At 39.5% G+C, this 17,746-nt stretch overlaps 2 protein-coding genes across 17 annotated transcripts in view; one reads left to right on the forward strand and one right to left on the reverse strand.

Moving 5' to 3' along the window:
* LOC113042388 (connector enhancer of kinase suppressor of ras 2-like) overlaps positions 1 to 8,238 on the forward strand; it is a 76,872-nt gene extending 68,634 nt beyond the window's left edge. For all 15 annotated transcript variants that reach the window (XM_026201224.1, XM_026201226.1, XM_026201221.1 and 12 more), the window contains 2 exons: positions 4,983 to 5,182; positions 7,271 to 8,238. In XM_026201224.1, the coding sequence (XP_026057009.1) occupies positions 4,983 to 5,182; positions 7,271 to 7,501 (431 nt within the window). In that variant the 3' untranslated portion in view covers positions 7,502 to 8,238. The remainder of the gene's footprint in view (positions 1 to 4,982; positions 5,183 to 7,270) is intronic.
* LOC113042390 (kelch-like protein 34) overlaps positions 1 to 15,870 on the reverse strand; it is a 29,849-nt gene extending 13,979 nt beyond the window's left edge. The window contains exon 1 of one of the 2 annotated variants that reach the window (XM_026201238.1): positions 13,899 to 15,870. In XM_026201238.1, the coding sequence (XP_026057023.1) occupies positions 13,899 to 15,533 (1,635 nt within the window). In that variant the 5' untranslated portion in view covers positions 15,534 to 15,870. Of the gene's footprint in view, positions 1 to 12,750 lie in introns of those variants that run through there. The other variant, XM_026201237.1, reaches the window with a different exon arrangement.
* Between the last annotated feature and the right edge of the window lie 1,876 nt (positions 15,871 to 17,746).

Here is a 17,746-nt window from a genome sequence, read left to right on the forward strand (position 1 = left end):
CATGATTATATATGAAGATGGGGAAAACCTACAAAAGGACAAACATCACTGCAACACTCCACCAAACTGGGCTTTATGGCGGTGTGGCCAAACTAAATCCTCTCCTTAGTGAAGACACATGCAAACATTTGGAATTTGAAAAACCGCACCTAAAGCTCCCCCAGACTCTGAGAAACAAGATTCTCTGGTCTGATGAACCTCGATTCTAAGCACCATGTTCGAAGGAAACCAGTTCTCTTCATCACCTGCAGAGTACCATCCCAAAAGTAAAGTTTGCTGGCAGCAACCTTATGCTGTGGGGCTGTTTTTCAGCAGCATGGACTGAGGGACTCAGAGTAGAGGAAAAGCTCAATGCACCAAAATATTGAGAGAGCCTTAATGAAAACCTAGTCCAGAGCAATCCAAACCTCAGACTGGGAAGAAGGTTAAGCTTCCAACAGGACATTGACCCTAAGCACGGCAATACCAAGGCAACACAGGAGTGGCTTAGGGGCAAGTCTGTGAATGTCCAAGAGTGGCCCAGCCAAAGCCCTGACTTGAACCCTATCGAACATCTGGAGAGACCTGGAAATGGCTGTCCACAGATGGTACCCATCCAAGCTGACTGAGCTTGAGAGGATTTGAAAAATTGCAGAAAATCCCCAAAACCCAGGTGTGCAAAGCTTGATGCGTCATACCCAAAAAGTTTTGAGGATGTAATTGTTGCCAAAGGTGTTTCAACAAAGTGCTGAGTAAAGGGTCTGAATACTTTATGTAAATGTGATTTCTTTTTTTACTTCGTCATTATGAGGTATGCAGTGTAGATTAATAATAAAAAAGGCTGCAACATAAATTAAAAAAAAAAAGTGAAGGGGGTCTGAAAACATTCTGAATGTACTGTATTTTATAGGGGTGTGTGTGTGTGTGTGTGTGTGTGTCGAGGTCTATGTATAAGTACCTTTAGAAGTTAATAAAATAATATTTATTTTATATATGAATTTTATATTTATTACTTTATATATATATATATATATATATATATAATTATTTTATTTATTTAAGTGTAAAATAGTTTTTTTTACTATTAAAGTAGTTAATTAAATTATTATATTTTTCGCCAGGACAAAGCAAATGCAGATTTGCTAATAAATGTATAAATGACTTATTTATTATTTCTTATTTAGATTTTAATTTCCCCTGACCCATAAAGTCTGTAATTTAAATTGTTTTATAATTGATTGACACTTCAAATTGACACATAAATTGGTAATGATGACAAATCGGGGGATGTGACTTGATCCAGCTTTTGCAACGGTACTACTGAATACCCTTTATTGTTATTTTGCAACGCGAGTTGCTGTGCATGGCAGAAAATAAATGGTTCTGAGGACAAGATCGGCTCAATTCAGTCCTCTAAAACCTCTTTACCACATTTCTATTAGATTTTAATAACCCCTTTTAATAACAGTAGGCACAGCAGAGTTATTTTAATGCATGTGTGATTTTATGAGTGCTTCGATATTAAATTGTTAAGAGCAGTGCTCTCACAGAGGAACATGTGCAGGGATTTGAGGCTCTTTTTCTGTCTATATCGCTTCCTGTGTTTTCCTAGCTTCTGCATCTTCCTCTTTTTCCAAGTTTGAGTGTGTGTTGGGGCTGTATGAAGCATAAACAGTGTCTTAGTTGCAGATTTTTTTTAGCTGTGCTGTGAGGTTCCCCACTGAGATCTGTCCACTCTTTTCTTACACACGTGTACACATGCACATGCAGGCATCTTCTTCCAGAAATAGCTGCATGCTCTTTTCGATCAAACTCATTTTAACCCTGCAGTATTGGTGTGGTTCCTGACCCACTTCCCTTTACTTTACCATAGTTGGTTTTGATTTACAAGGACAGTGCATCTTTTTATAGATATTTCTGGAAGCCTGTTAGTTTTCAGCTTTACTGTCTGGACATATGTCATGACTACAAATCGAAAATTGCTTAAGAATTTATAAATCAGAAACATGGATACTAATTTACATTACATTTAATGTACATTTTAATTGTTTAATTGGTTCATGAGGGAACAGCAGATGGTTTGTGAGAAAAGAGAATAATTATTTAAATTAACAAAATGTAAAAATTAAAATAAATATTAAAAAAAAATAAATCACTGCAAAAGACAGAATATTTAATTTCTTTATCTTCATGTAATTTGACTATTAAACATCATAAAAGAGTTATGATCATGCAAGCATGATGCAGAATTATTGAAATATCCTTAAGCTGTACTTCACACGGACAAACAAAGTTTGGGAATACCTGGTTATTAATTCGCTTTCAAATAACTCATTTTAAACTACAGATAAATGAACTTTATTACTTAGAGGAATGATTGTTTTTGTAGATTATTAACGTAAATGTAACTACTTTTTACTTTACTTTTTTAAATGACTGTAATACTCATAGATGCGTCATAGATTATTGCTTTAACCTTGTAGTTAGCATTCAATTCTGAATGGGCTATTCATTCTCTCCTGTTGTCTGTTTGGTCTGGTGTCCGGATAGACTCATTTCTCTCCACAAACCTCACAGGAAGCCACCCATTTGCTGCTGGATTACCCACTCTGTTTATCTCCCTCGTGTTACTTTTCATCTTCCCCTCGTCTTGCAGTCTATCGCCTCATGGCTCATTGCCATCTCACCATCTATATTCCCCATCTCGCTGCCCATCTCCACTATCTCACCACCAATCTGCCCATCTCACTTCCCATTGGCTTTTCCCCAACTTTCTCTTCTAATATTCCCCTTTTTCATCATCTCAGACGGATCTCCAGCAGCCCTCTATATATAATCCCAGTGGCTTTTAACGAGTCTCCCTCTTATCTGTGTCTTTTATATCGCTCTGTTTCTATCTCTCTCTGGAGGAGTAGGGGCCATGCATGCTGTACTACATACTGAAGAGAAAAGAGAGGCACGGCCTATTGATCGTGACTCTCAATCGCAGGTTCCCCAGCAACTGGAGAAAAAGATTGTGTCGTGCAATGCCAGAGTTTTCAGAGTTCTGTGCCATTTAACAAGTTCTAAAAGAATCACAAAGAGCTTTAAAACGCCATTGACTTACTTTGGTTTAGTTGTTGATTTTTTAATCTGTCACATGGCTAACCAAGCGGTCAATAAAATGCTTTTTCTATAAAGTTATTGCAGGCTTGTAATAAAGCAGGGCTCGCCAGAAGGCACACTAAATATACAAGAAGTAATATGCTAAAAAAGTGGCCTGACTAACTGATCTAAATAGACAGTTAGTTTCCAATGGTTTTTGGAATATCAGACATACATGGGGCATGGTGCATAAATGGATAATGAATAATTATTTAGACTTTGTTCACAAACATTGATTGATTTTCATCTAAAGCCACTCTGTTTTAACCTCCTTATTCATTATTCATTTAAACTCGATTCCATTGCAAATATTACACCCTGCTTCTGCAGCATGTGGTGGGAGGCGCAGCGGTGGACTGCTGCCCCCTTGTGGTTGTTCAAAAGAGTGACTAAATACACGCCCTACATACAGTATCTGCTAATAAGTCCCATCACTAGATGCTGTTCATAGCCCACATGTTTTACCTACACAAACTCTACAATAACAGGACTGGAATGATTCTATTGGCTATTTCCTGACTAACACATGAGCACCTGCATGTACAGTACGCATGCAGACATAAAGAGCAAAGAAACACACAACGTGCTACCTGCTTGACAGAATGTCAGTCAGAGTGATTTATTGCCAAACCTGAATAGCCTTAAGGGAGTTTTGCTCTGCTTTGAAAGGTGGCCGGGTTAAATGAATTGAACATGTCATTTTAAACACTTATGAGATCTTCTAGTCTTGCTGTCCTTCTTTAGTTGTCTACCATCATTAAACTGCACTTACTCAACCTGTTAGACCATCTATGTAAGACCATCTAAAGAGCATATTAGACTAGCTAATAATTATGATTGAGTTGACCAACTAACAAGCAGCTTAAATCAGATGATCTGCTTATACCATGTTAGATCAGATAAGGGTTGTTGCTGAAGCAAATGATCAGCTTAAAGCAGCTAATAGGACGCTTAGACCAGCAAATGACTATCACATCTTAGACCATGTTAGACCATCCTATCCTACCAGCGAATGATCAGCTCAGACTATGTTAGGCAAGCTAATGATTATGTTGATCTGTTGATGATCGATATACGACCATCTTAAATTAGCTAATAAACAGCTTAGGTCAGGAATGGCCATCTTAGACCATTTTAGCATCTAAGGCCATGTTAGACCATCTAATGACCATTTTAGACTGTTAGACCAGCGAATGATCAGCTTAGACTGTGTTAGACCATCTAAAACTGGCTAATGACCCACTTAAATCATGAAAGACCATCTAATGTCCATCTCAGACCAACTTAAACAACAGCTTAGTCCATGTTAGATCAGTAATGGCAATCTTAGAAACCATCTAATGTGTTCCAAATGACCTCTTTAGTTCTAAGATAGATTTTTAATCAGGAAAGTGTACACACATTGAGAAGGGCAGATGTGTGTGTGTGTGTGTGTGTGTACATTGCAGACAGACAGAGATGGAGAGAAAAAGAGATGTTGTGTTGGCATGTTGAAACCCAGCACCCGTTCAAACGATAACTGATAAACCGAGACGACGAAAGAAAATGTTCCCATATTTGCATAAATCTGAGCCTGATTAAGAATTTATCTATTCTAGCTTGATGAAAGACACTTCTCGTCCAGGTCTTACAGTATGTAATTTCTCTCTTTCTACCTTCGCTATTCTAGACTAACAAACTAAATAAATGAGCAGAGCATCATCAGCATACAAATACCAGGCTACACACCCAACTGAACTTTCAAATGCACAGTTTAAATGTTGCAATCTGTTTATTTCTGTTCAAATCCCACTCAAAATTCTGCCTTGCTGGTCGAGCCACCCCTCGTTAACTCTGGCTTTCTGTGGCGCCCCCCACAGGCGGGGAGCAGGAGTGCCATGGGCAGGCGGATTCGCTTGGTGATTTGTACCGGGCGCTGGAGCGTGCCAGTCTGTCGCCTTTTGGTGAGCACCGCCTTTCCACCCGTCTGGAGTACAAACACCTTTTCATCCGGCGTTGCAACGATCCACAGCTAAATGACAAAGTGCATCATCTCCGCATCCTGCAGAGCACGCTAAAGGTATCTGACCTCTGCTGCCGCATGGGTCCCACTGCACCGTGTGTGCCTGTTTGTTTCATCTGTCCCGTCTGCCCGTTCGTCCCTCTCCGTCTGTCTGATGTCTTTGGGGTTCTGGGGAAAGCAGGAATTTTGTGTGTTTCTGTAGTCCATTTTGACACAATGACTAAGCCAAACTGCTATCCCAGAATCCCATCCATGTTAGACGGAGTTCTCTGTCTGGTGTGGGAGGAGGGTTTTGGCCAAACTCTGAACCCTGCTTCTCTTTGTTGGGTTAATCTGGTTTAGGCTTCGCCTGGTGCCATTGGGCCTTCCCATGCTTGGGTCAGTCAGTCCATGCCTATGCTGTGACCCCACCCCCCCCCCCTCCAACCCCAGGCTTTTAACACTGTGCTTATTATGTTGGGGCAGAGCCTCCAGTTGCATTGTGGGTATTATAAACAGTTAGTCAATGGGAAAAAAAGGTTCCAAAACATAGTATCCAAAGTGGACCATTAATGATGAGCTAATGACCATTTTAGACAAACTAATGACCAGATTATGACAGGATAATGACCATCTTACACTAGTAAATGATCAGTTTAAACCAGCTAATGGCCAACTTAGAACATCATATGAGCTGCTACTTAGCTAGGCCATCTTAAAGCCAATGACCTTCTTACACCAGCGAATCACCGCACTGACTTTCTAATAACTAGTTTAGACCAGCTAATCACCTTGTTGACCAGCTAATTACAAGTATAAACCAAATAATGACTATCTTAGACCAACTAATAACCGTATTAGACTAGCTAATAACCAGTTTTACCTGCTAATGATCATCTGAGACCAGCTTATCACATATTGACTACATAATAACCAGTTTCGACCAGCTAATAGCCAACTTAAACAAGGTGATAACCATTGGTTATCACTGAACCCTGCTTCTCAGGTGGTTAACTTGGTTTAGGCTCTGCCTGGTGCCGTTGGGTCTTCCCATGGTTGGGTCGGTCCATCTGTGCCTATGCTATGAACCCCCCCTCAACCCAAGGCTGTTACACTGTGCTTATTATGTTTAGGCAGAGCCTCCAGTTGCGTTGTGGGTATAATAAACAGTTGGCCAAAAGAAAAGAGAGATTCCAAAACCGATAATGATGCACTAATGAGCAGATTATGACCTGTTAAAACCAGAAGATGACCATCTTATACCAGTTAATGAATATTTTAAACCAGCTAATGACCACCTTAGACCAGCATATGACCATGTTGAATAGCTAATTACCAGCTAATCACCTTACTGACCGGCAAATAAGAAGTTTAAACCAACTAATGATCATCTTAGACCAACTAATGACCATGTTAGATCAGCTATTCACCATGTCGATCAGCTAATAACCAGTTTTTACCAGCTAATGATCATCTTAGACTGGCTAATCACCATGTTGACCACCTAATAACCAGTTTTTACCAGCTAATGACTATCTTAGACCTACTAATCACCATGTTGACCAGCTAATAACCAGTTTAGATGAGCCAATAACCATCTTAGACAATATAATCACTGTTGACCAGCTAATATTTGCTAGTCTGATATAATCTTTGATAGCAATAACAGCTAATAACTTAAATGAGCTAATGACCATTGGTAAGGCCAAACTCTTCTCTGAACCCTGCTTCTCTGTGTGGGTTAACCTGGTTTAAGTTCCACCTGGTGCCATATTTTTTTTTCTTGGTTGGGTCAGTCAGTCCGTGCCTTTGCTGTGACCAATCCCACCCCCCTTCCCGGGCTGCTGGATTGTGCTTATTATGTTGATACAGAGCCCCCTGTTGCATTGGGAGGGTATTATAAACATCCCTTATCACTCAGACTTGAATGAAAGAAGGTTAATTGGGGGCACGAAGGTCCACAGTGCCAGAGGACTCCAGTCAAGTCTGAGCATGCTATGTGTGTTTGCGTGTGTGTCGCTCTGCTCATCTAGGTTGAGTCCACATCGCTTCACGTCTACGCTAACCGCCTGTGGCGTGCTTTGACTATGACATCCTAATCACTGTATGAAGGAGACTGTATCTGTAATGCCCACCCTCCACTGCTCTCTTTCTTCACTCCCATAGGACAGGGAGGGCGAGGTAGCACTGATTGACAAGCTGCTGGCCAATCCTAAACTCACATCCTCAGAGTTCCAGGAATGGAAGAAAGTTTACATGGAGCTGTTTTCATCAGAGCTGCAGCGGGACCGTCAGCCAAGCCCCGCCTCCGAGCCCAGCCCTGCCGCCACACCTGAACCCACCCCTCGCACGCCCTCCCTCTCACACACACACTCCTACATCGAGACTCACGTCTGATGCACACAGATGCACGCTTCAATCACTCTATACAAAAATGCCGCCAAACTATTTTAAGTAATTGTCGCTCACTTCCATGGACCTTAGGCTGGACGTTTAGTCTAATGTAAGGATTGAATTGGTGTTTGTGGACTGTTTGCATTTTATTTACAAGGCTGTGAGGAATATTTATGTGCAGAATTAACATTTAGGGATATAATAATGCATTGATGCATGATTCCGGATTATAATTTCAGTAAATAAGTTTCATTATTTAATAATCAATATAAAATTAACCGAGAGGGCATCTCATTTTACATGCACAGGGTGCACTTTAAGTAAATATTCTTAAATTTAGCTTTCTTTGTCATTATTCATATTTGTTTGTATCCATTTACGCAATGCAAGTTAAAATTAGTTATTATTGCTCAGTTATGTAATATAGGGTCCTTTCATACACGTGGTGCAATGTGGTGCAAGAGTGGATTCGGACATGCCCTGAGTGCATCTGCACCGTGCGCTTAGATCATCAAAATAGGGCCCATAGTGTTTATGTTCTATAATATTCAGAGAATATATTTTGAATAATATATGAACTTTTTTTGTTTTTGCTGTATTTTCTATGGATCAGAGTATATTAGTATCAATTCAGTTATAGCCATTTTTAAAAAAGATTTTTAATTTAAATGTATCATGCCATGTTTGATATATCATCCAATATTTTATATTTAATTGTGCATGCGCTTCTGTTTTTACATTTGTCATCTAACACTCACTTAAAATTTATGTATAAAAACTATTATTAACAAATTATTTAAAAACAAATCTAAAATGAATATCCACTTTTCATTCTGTTCATTATAATTTTGTGATCCCTAAATTCACATTTTCACATTTTACAGTACACTATTCAGTGCATAATTATTTTTTATGTATTTAGAAAAATTGGGTGACTTTTTTAATTTTGTGCATAAAAATTATTACTGGCACAATTTTATGATTTCTGATTTCAGTTCATCCCAACGTTTCATTTTAAGGCTGAACAGTTGACACTAATGTGTCCAACATTTGAACCTACTGTACTTTTATGCCTCACAGACTTGTTTTAATTGATGTCAAATCTGATACAGCATCTTTCTTGTTCAAGGTCCATAAACACAAATTCTTCTCCCTTTTACTTGTACTTTCACATCCTGACAGAAATCAAACACTCAGTCTACATGTGCTTTTTAAATACTTGAAAAACATTGTTTACGCAGGCACAGATAGCTGTACAAACAAAGCTCTCTCAATGGCTCGACTTGCAACCCACAAGCTTCAGAGAATGCCACTTCTGTACACGGAGTTGCCATGATTACCAGTCCTCCAAGCGACTCGGACCAGGAGAGACAATGCTGTCTCGCCGAGAACAAACCTGGCCAAACCACCACTAGACATGAAGCCGAGGTAGAACCAGAGCACTTGAACTTGGAAATGGAAACTACGGACTGAACTCTGAGAGGAAATACACATCTGAGGCATCATTTGAACTCTAAACACACCGACTGGCACACTGTACCTGCGTTTGTCTGTCTTCTTGAAGCAAATCTCTCAGTGGACACACAGACGGACATCACACCAGTTATCTGCCATGTGTATATGCTACTTTAGCATTCTATATACTCTACTGTATCATACTATATATTTATGATCTGCTGTTATACATCGGCTGGCCCCGACTTATAGCACTTGTACATTTGTGTGGAAGTTGTGTGCGTGTGCATGAACATGGAACACCGATGTGGTTGTCTCATCTCAACACAATCTTCATAGAGTGTTTGGATATACCTAGAAAAGGCCTTTAAAGGAATATTCCTGGTTCAAAATCAGATCAGTCCCATTGACAGCATCAGTTCAGACTGAATTAGGCTCTGAGCCAGTTTCCACAGTCAGTCATTTTGGCTCGACCCGTAGTAATGCTCTTAAAATGGAAGTCTATGGGGCAAGGCAATTTACGGTGAGAAAATTGCAGATTGTATTCATCTAAATTATCCTTGTGAGACTTTGTAGAAGCAGAACTTCTGGTAATTCCTGAGGGTGGATTTGTGTCTGTGTAAACAGACCTTTTCTGGTATACATGTGCTTATCTTTCAAAAGTTACAAAGTTTATAGACTTCACACAGTTAAGGGTTAAAACATTGGATATGGACTTTCAGTTGTAATTTGCTGAACGGTTCTATTTATTTTATGGATTAATATTATTATTATTATTATTATGGATGAACAGTTTACCATATACATATATTTTCTCATATATATATTTTTATTGTATCAGTCAGCTGCAGACAAAATTAGATACTATGTTGTACATTGTAATGTAGCGATGCCTAAGTTCAATGCATTGATTGCAAATGAACAGCAAATGTTAGTGTTTTATTTGTGATTTATTATTTATTTTTATTTTAATGATATATGTTATTGTTATTGTCCATAACATAGATAAGGTTATTGGCTTGTCCGTATCGGCCACTTTTTATATATCCGTGCATCTCCAATAATAATAATGCTTATTATTGTGATTATCGTGCATAATGTTTAAATCTTGTGGATCTATGAGTTTTTGATGTTGATCAATTAAAACAAGGCTGTGAGGCATACAATTTCAGTGTTTAATAGGCTGAAATGTTGGAAACCTTGGTTTTGACTGTTCAGACTTAAAATGAAACTTTGGATTGAATTGAGATAAAAAAAAAAAATCATTAAATTGTGGCTGATAGAATAAGCCAATAGTTATTTTCATGTCCAAAATTAAAATTTGTCTAATTACATTTTTTTCAAAATGAAACACTAAAAACTGAATATTGTACTGTAAAATGCTACAAATTAATTTAGGCATCACAGAATTATAATATACAGTATGAAAATGGAAATTATATAATTAAATGTAAATTTGTTTTACATTTTTTAGTTAATGATAGTTTTTAAACACTCACAATCAATCATTTTGTAAACATCATTTTCTACATATATTTTGGTCCAGTGCCTTGTCCCAGTTAGAAACGAGTCAAAATAATCGAATGTGGTAATTGACAGCTTGCTAAAATGGCTGCAGATAGCATTCATCTTGTACTGAACCTGGAATATTTCTGTGCCTGTGGTGTGAAAACTTCTCGACAGAGCGTAACGCCTTGCCAAATTCAGTCTCTGATAACGGATGAGCATTCAGTGAAGTGTGTGGGCTCTGATTGGTAGAAAATTGCACAGGCTTCATTATCCAGAAGCAGCATTATCTCTGTAACTTGAGTCAAATTATGGAAGTTCTCTCTTCACTATGGTTTCATGATATTATGAGGTGAAATTATGTGTCTCTTCACAAATGAGAGTTCATAATCAAAAACAGATTTACACGTGAAGTTCCTAGTGCAAAAATTTGCATCCTTGAGTGAGCAGGGACGGCACTTACACGTGATTGTGTATCCCTGTGCAAGGGTGTCATTCACTTTTAGTGCTTAATCTCTTTTAGTGCTTAAAATAATTTTTTATGGACTATTGTGTTAAATTCAAACCTTTTAGGAGAACTTAAATGACAGTGTTATGTTTCAGTATTGTATAGGTCTGTTTGGATTCAAATTTTCTACAAGCTGCCATGCAGCTGTCCTGAACAGTGCTACTAGTGTAGGGAAATTTATGTCAAGACAATGGTGAGTTTTTATGACAGCCGTGGTTCTCATGACACCTCGCTGGTCTCAGCCCAGGGACTCGCCGCACGGCTCGGCTGATCAAAGCTGTTGCCCTGAACTCACCCCAGCATCTGTCAGAAGCAGCAACTTGACTCCTGAAATTACATATATGTCAACGTTCGGGAGGTCGTCCATCTTTATAAACTCTCAGAGCAAAATATCTCTTGCTGCATGGCTTGTAGATCAACCACAGTCACATTAGTTTTTTGTTTCTTAACTGAAGCTGCCAAATGTTTTAATGTCAGTGTTTCAGCTGTTGGGAAGGCCGTGCAGAGCAAGAAGCGCTCAGGCACTCAGCAGACACAGAGATTCTTTATGTGAGATTTTTAAGAGCACACTGAATGTTCAGAAGAGAGTTTATTGTATGATAAGATGTGTATTATATGATGTACATTCACATTTCAGGTATGGCATAACGGAGCACATTTCATTCTGTATGTAATCAAAGACAATATTAGCTTGTTTTTGACTCAGTGAGTGACTCAGGTGCTAATGTGTCCATGAGAATCATGGGAATGCATTAGTTCTTAGAGAAAGTGATTACCAGTGAATTTAGAGCTACTAGAATGGATGTCTATTGGTATTTTACCAATATATTATATTATCAAAGTTATTCTTAATTTAGTGAAAACCATGTTATGTTTCTTTAGGAGCCCATTTTTTAAAACAAAGTTGTCGTAAAAAATTTCAAGTTCATCAATATCTGTGCTGCTGCCTGTCTTTATTATGAGTAGGGCATGTAATTTGGGCAGTGCAGTTTCCTCTGTGTTGTGTTTAGCGTACAACCTGGTAAAGTTTACTTTATTTATTACATTATTTAAAAAGAGACTTGTTGCTTTCTGCAGATTCCAGTGTGGTTATACCTAGAGTCAATAAACTTTTATGGATGTAATCATGCTATATTTTTGGCATTTGTGTGGATTTTTTTAAATACGCTTGATATTTGCACTGAACAGAGGCTCGAATTTTGGTGAATCCTGTAAGTTTATATTTTAACTGGAGAAATCTGTTAGTATTCCCTTTCATCAGTGGCAATTTCTCAGCTTCCATTTTCAACCTGGATGTTACCATCTTTGGCTTAAAGGTGAGTGCCTGACCATAAACATTCACCTGAGTGCTCGGAAGCCTGTCAAGCAATGAGTAAGGGCACCTTTCTCCAGTGGGTGATTAAAATAGATGTCCATGTAAATATCCTAGAAAGCTGTTCTTTTTTTAATTTCAGAAGCTTGCTGGTTTCCAGGCTGTTCAGTGAAGGCAATGGACTCAGATTACAAAAATGAATGGAGATGGTTGGGTTTGTTCTTAGTCTTAGGGTGACAATTGGTTTCTTTTCTTTGGGCAGTTCAGATGGAATAATCTAAATTTCTACATTAGTCTAATCAGCAAACTAGGTTAAGCTGCTTATACTCAAATCTCACAAATTTTATATTATTACCAGCAAATTTGTGTTCACAGTGATAAATTAGTACAAAAGACTTTAAAGAAACTCACAAACTGCAAAATAAATTTCTAGCAGTCAAATCTTTTATTTATGCATTTCTCTTAGCTACACATTAGCATTGATTCATTTGTAGGATTACGTCAACAATATTAATTTTACAAACTAAAGGTTATTTGTTTTTATATAAACCAGAAATGGTTACTACTACATCTAAAATTATATATTCTGAAATATATTATGAAATACATGCCAGCCAAGTTACTGCTACTGACGTGTATCACACTGTTTTAAAAGATTTCGGCTCAACTACTGTATTTGCAGTACACTTTAATTCATATTGGTATTCTAGTGACACTATATTATCTGTGATGAGTAATCTTGATTTCCATGCATGGCATGAGTTGTCAGATATATGTGTGACTATGCAATTTTGTTTTCACTGCTCACTAAAAATCTCCTCATCCTCCCGCCTTTGGCTCATGTGCATCCCACAAACACTCAATGATATTGATACTTGTACTTGCCCACTTTGACTTCCCATGTACCCTTCCAAATCAGTGGTCTAATTTGGCTTTCTCGCTCAGCGTCTGTGAGTGTTGCCTCCTTTCACAGTCTATCCAACAATCATGGCAGCTGTCTCTCTGTCATAAGACATTATAATTGTCACCATTGATCTTCAGGCAGTGCCAAATAGTCAAATCTTGTCCAAATTTGTCCTTATCTTGATTACTTTTCCATTTGGTTGTCTGTCCTTTCTTTACACCTTTCAATATGCAATTCCATCCTTTCCATCCTGTCCTTTCTCTGGTGTCCTTAGAGGATCTATGCTATTTCTCAGGACAACTTCTTTATGACAAGTCATGTATCAATGTCATGACCTTCTCTACCCTATTCATAGTGACCTAGTTAAGGAGCTCCTTACTACTTGCTGGAAAACACACTTAACAGCAATATACCCCCACCAAGGTCTTCTATACAGTATCTAGGTAAATAGAAACCCTGTTTTCCCTGCCACATTACAATCCATAGATCCATGACAAAAAGATAACCCCTGTCCTTCAGCTCTCTTTGCCCCATGATAGCCATCTGTTTGTCTGTGTGTATGTGGGATGGTGTTTGTAATTGACTTTTAGGTCTCTGGAGGGTCTTGAAGAGTCATTATCGCACACTGAATCCCACACAAGGGTCCTGGTAGTTTACACACTTCTCTCCAAGCATCATATTCCGTATCGTACTCCAGCACATTTGTTGTACACACCTCATGTCCTTCCTGCCATTTTCTGCCTCCAAACAAAAGTACACGTCTTTCCCCTGTTGCGGTCAAACCATAGCAGAAGCGGTCATTCAGTTGTGGCTTTAGACGGGTCCACAGGTTTTGCTCAGGACTGTAGCGTTCAATGTCACAGAAGGGCTCATACATTCCCAAAAAGGTGTAAATTCTTCCTCTCGCTGTTGCCATCTGGTGGCCAAATCTGGCAATGGACATGTTAGAACGTCTCTGCCAGGCATACCCTTTAACTGCATTCAGAAACAGTACTTCTTTGCTACTCTCTAGGTTGTTGACGTGGATGCCACCTGAGATGTAAATTCCTGTTCCAATAGTGGCACAGGCATGTCCATGAACTGAATATGGTAGGGATACACCACTGTGCCAGCACCCTTCCCTCATATTGTACCTTTCCACAGATGACAAAGAAGGCTCACCCCTCTGGCCCCGTCCACCGATAGCAAATATAACACCTTCCACCACACAGCAGGCAAACTGTGCCCTCTTCTGCAAGAGTGGCTCCATCTCCTCCCACTGCCCAAACCGTGGGTCATAGCGCCACACCTGGTCAGTAACAGTCATCATAGCACTCTTCTCGTTCTCCTCATCCACATGCACCACCTCACCACCTAGTATGAATAGGAAGTTCCCAACAACACATAGTCCCTGGTGCTGTAGCTTATTTGGCAGGGCTGTTGATAGCGGCTGGAATTTCTTACTGCGAGGTTCGTAGGTTAGTATCTGATTCTTGGGCCTGTTTTCCTCTTGTCCTCCTCCCACCAGAAGAATCTTGCTCTTTGTGGCTCTCAAGCTGGTGTGGACACTTTGTAGTAGAGGCTGTAGGGGAACCTGAAGGTGGTAGTTAAGTGCTTTCTCCACTACACTGTGGAGGAAGGGTGTCCGTAGAGCATGTTTAAGTGCAGTGAGTTGAGACAGCTCTTTAGGTGGAATCAAACCAAATCGGATCCGACTGAGCAATGCATTACTTTGTAAGGCAGATTGTGGGTTGCACTCTAGCCAGTCCAAAACCAGCTGTAGAAGGTCTATCTCCTTCACTCCCGGCATCTCCTCAGCTACGAGAACCTCTTGCAGAGAATCTATGTTTAACACCATTAGCTCAGCCTTGTATTCCTCAGATGTAAGTATTCTGCACATGTTACTGCCAATAAAAGAGTTGCAGTCATCGAATGCTTCAGAAAGGCCATAGCGAGCTGCTATGTTCGCAAAAAAACAGCAGTTGTCCGGAGCAATGCTTTCAGAGATGTACCGAGTGCAAAGATCCACGGCATGGGTGATCTGTAGATAGCAGGCGGCCTGTAGTGTGACCTCCAAAGTGGTGAGTGACAGTGAGATCCATGAGGTATAGATGAAGTCCAGTATCTGCTCCAGGCCCAGAGATGACAAGACTGGCAAGCTGATAATACGGGCAGCGGATTTCAGAGTGTAGTCCTGAAACATAGACCAGAAGTAGTCGCTGGAACATGCTAACAAAGTGCGATGAGCAGGGAACTCCACACCTTCTGCCTTCAAAACAACATCACACATTCGACCGTCAAGACGCAAACTCTGGTACCGAGACAAAACCCCTTCTCCATGACTGTTGCTGCACATCAGGTAGTAATTCATAACTAGGAGAGGAAGGGTGAAAGATAAGGGAGTCCAGGGAATTTAGGACTGAATGACAAAGCATAAAAGCAAGAGGAAAGAAAGAAAAGTTTAAGTTAACTTGCTTCGGCAAAAGTTGTTGAGATTAAAGAAGACAAAATAAAATAAAAAGGTCAGTACACCAGCCGCGTCTGTTAGGATGTGGTCTATGACATCTGCTGGCATCAAATGCTTAAGTGTAAAGGGGAGGGTCAACCATTTCTCCTCCACCCAGTGGGCAGACAAACCTTTTGCATCAACCAGATAGGCATGTGTTTTCTACCAGATCTCTAGAAGGGAGGGGTGATGATGGGCAGACATTTTGGGGCCAATGGTTGGGGGTAAACAACTTCGAGCTAGTTACCCTTTACATTTAGAGATGGGTACACAGGAGTGTTAGGCTGGGTGATTATTGTATGTAGATCTGAGGTCATCTCTTGATAAATAAGGGAGTTAGTCAGCACTGTGGATTTCTGTCTGTTGCCACCAGAAGTCATATCTCACCAAGGTGACAGGAATAGAAACCCAGTTGATCTGAGGGACAGTCAGGACACAGTCTATAGCCAGAATAGAGAAATTAGAATCTTGCCTAGAGGACAACTACTGGTAGATTATTCAGCCAGGAAGACACAAAGACAGAAGAAATAAAGATTGTTTACAATCACTGAAGAGTGAGGTTGATTTACAGACTTGTATTGTGTAAGTGTGATCCACAGAGAAAAGGACACATCCCAGTCTCGTGAACATCATGCCCTTCATCCTCCCTGAATAGCTGCTGGCTCATAGCTGGGATAGAGCAGCGTAAGGCTAGATTGCGGGTAGGGGGTATTAAATATAAAATTGAGGGGTGATTATGATAGAGCTTCTGGTTACATTCTCACACACTCTGCTCATGATCGCACTGGTCTCTCCACTGTCTAGAGCATTTGCAATACAACACATCTACGAGGTAATTGGTAACTGTGGAGATACTTGTGAATGCACTCGCACTCAAGTGCAACTGCAACGAGTCATAATGAATCATATGGCGCTTTTCCACTGTGTGGTACTACTCGGCACAGCAAGGCTCGGCTTGGTTTGCGTTTCTAATAGAGTGTAGTGCTGCTTTGGAGTGGGTGGGATTATTCATGCCATTATAGCTGCGCCACCTCTACTGCCACAACTCCTGAAAAACTTTTTAATTCCGCGTCGCCCCATGTACTTTTTCAACAGATAACTAAACAGCCACTTTTTTATTGTTAAGAAAAGATGCACACGTTCGAAACACGTTCGATCCTTAGCTGGATGTGCTGATATAAATCTAGCGGTTCAGTGACACAAGTAGTGACGATTCTCTTCGGCCAATCCGTGATCATCAGAGTTTACATGTCACGTTTTGGTAAAGTGAAGAAAGTGAACTGTTCAAAAGTGAACCATACCGAGCCGTACCATGAAGTGGAAAAGCACCAATAGAGGTGTGTGCATTCAGGGGAAGTCGTGGCCTAGTGGTTAGAAAGTTTGACTCCTAACTAGGGCTGGGATAAACGATTATTTTGTAAACGATTAATCTAGCGATTATTTTTCCGATGCATCGATTAATCTAAAGATTAATTTTTCCGGACCGATTCGATTTAGATTATCTCCCCATTAATTGACTACTAACAATTTATACATGTTGATTTACATATCTGAATGAAAAAACCATGAATTCCTTAACATTGCAATATACTGCTCTTAAAATTACAAAATAAAAGACTCACTAAGAATGCATTACTTTGCACTTGTATAGAGATACCATTCAGTAAAACCTTGAAGCCTTGAAAACACATAGCTTACTGAAACAAGCTTACTGAACACATGGGCCTAGCTTACTGAAAAAAGTTATTCTTTCAGATGAAAATAACAACAACTTGATGTCTAGCATTCAATAAAAAAAGTCACCCAAAATACTTGTTTAGAGCAAATGAAAGAATACAGTAACCAATGTAAACTTGAGGGCTTTAAGCTAATACAGAGAGTGCTTTTCCAAAAATAAAAAAAAAATAAAAATTAACAGTGGGAGCCAGCAGCCTGTCATGGAGAAAAAAAAAATCAATGCAGAAAGTAAAAGGTTATATAACGTTGGACAGAATGTTGATCCGGCCATCGCGTATATTCAGCGCACATAAGGTAAACGTTTTGCAAACGTTTTTTAGAGAAATAAAAACAGGTCGACG

The sequence above is a fragment of the Carassius auratus genome, chromosome 24, assembly GCF_003368295.1.
Source record: "Carassius auratus strain Wakin chromosome 24, ASM336829v1, whole genome shotgun sequence".
NCBI classification, from domain to species: Eukaryota; Metazoa; Chordata; class Actinopteri; order Cypriniformes; family Cyprinidae; genus Carassius; species Carassius auratus.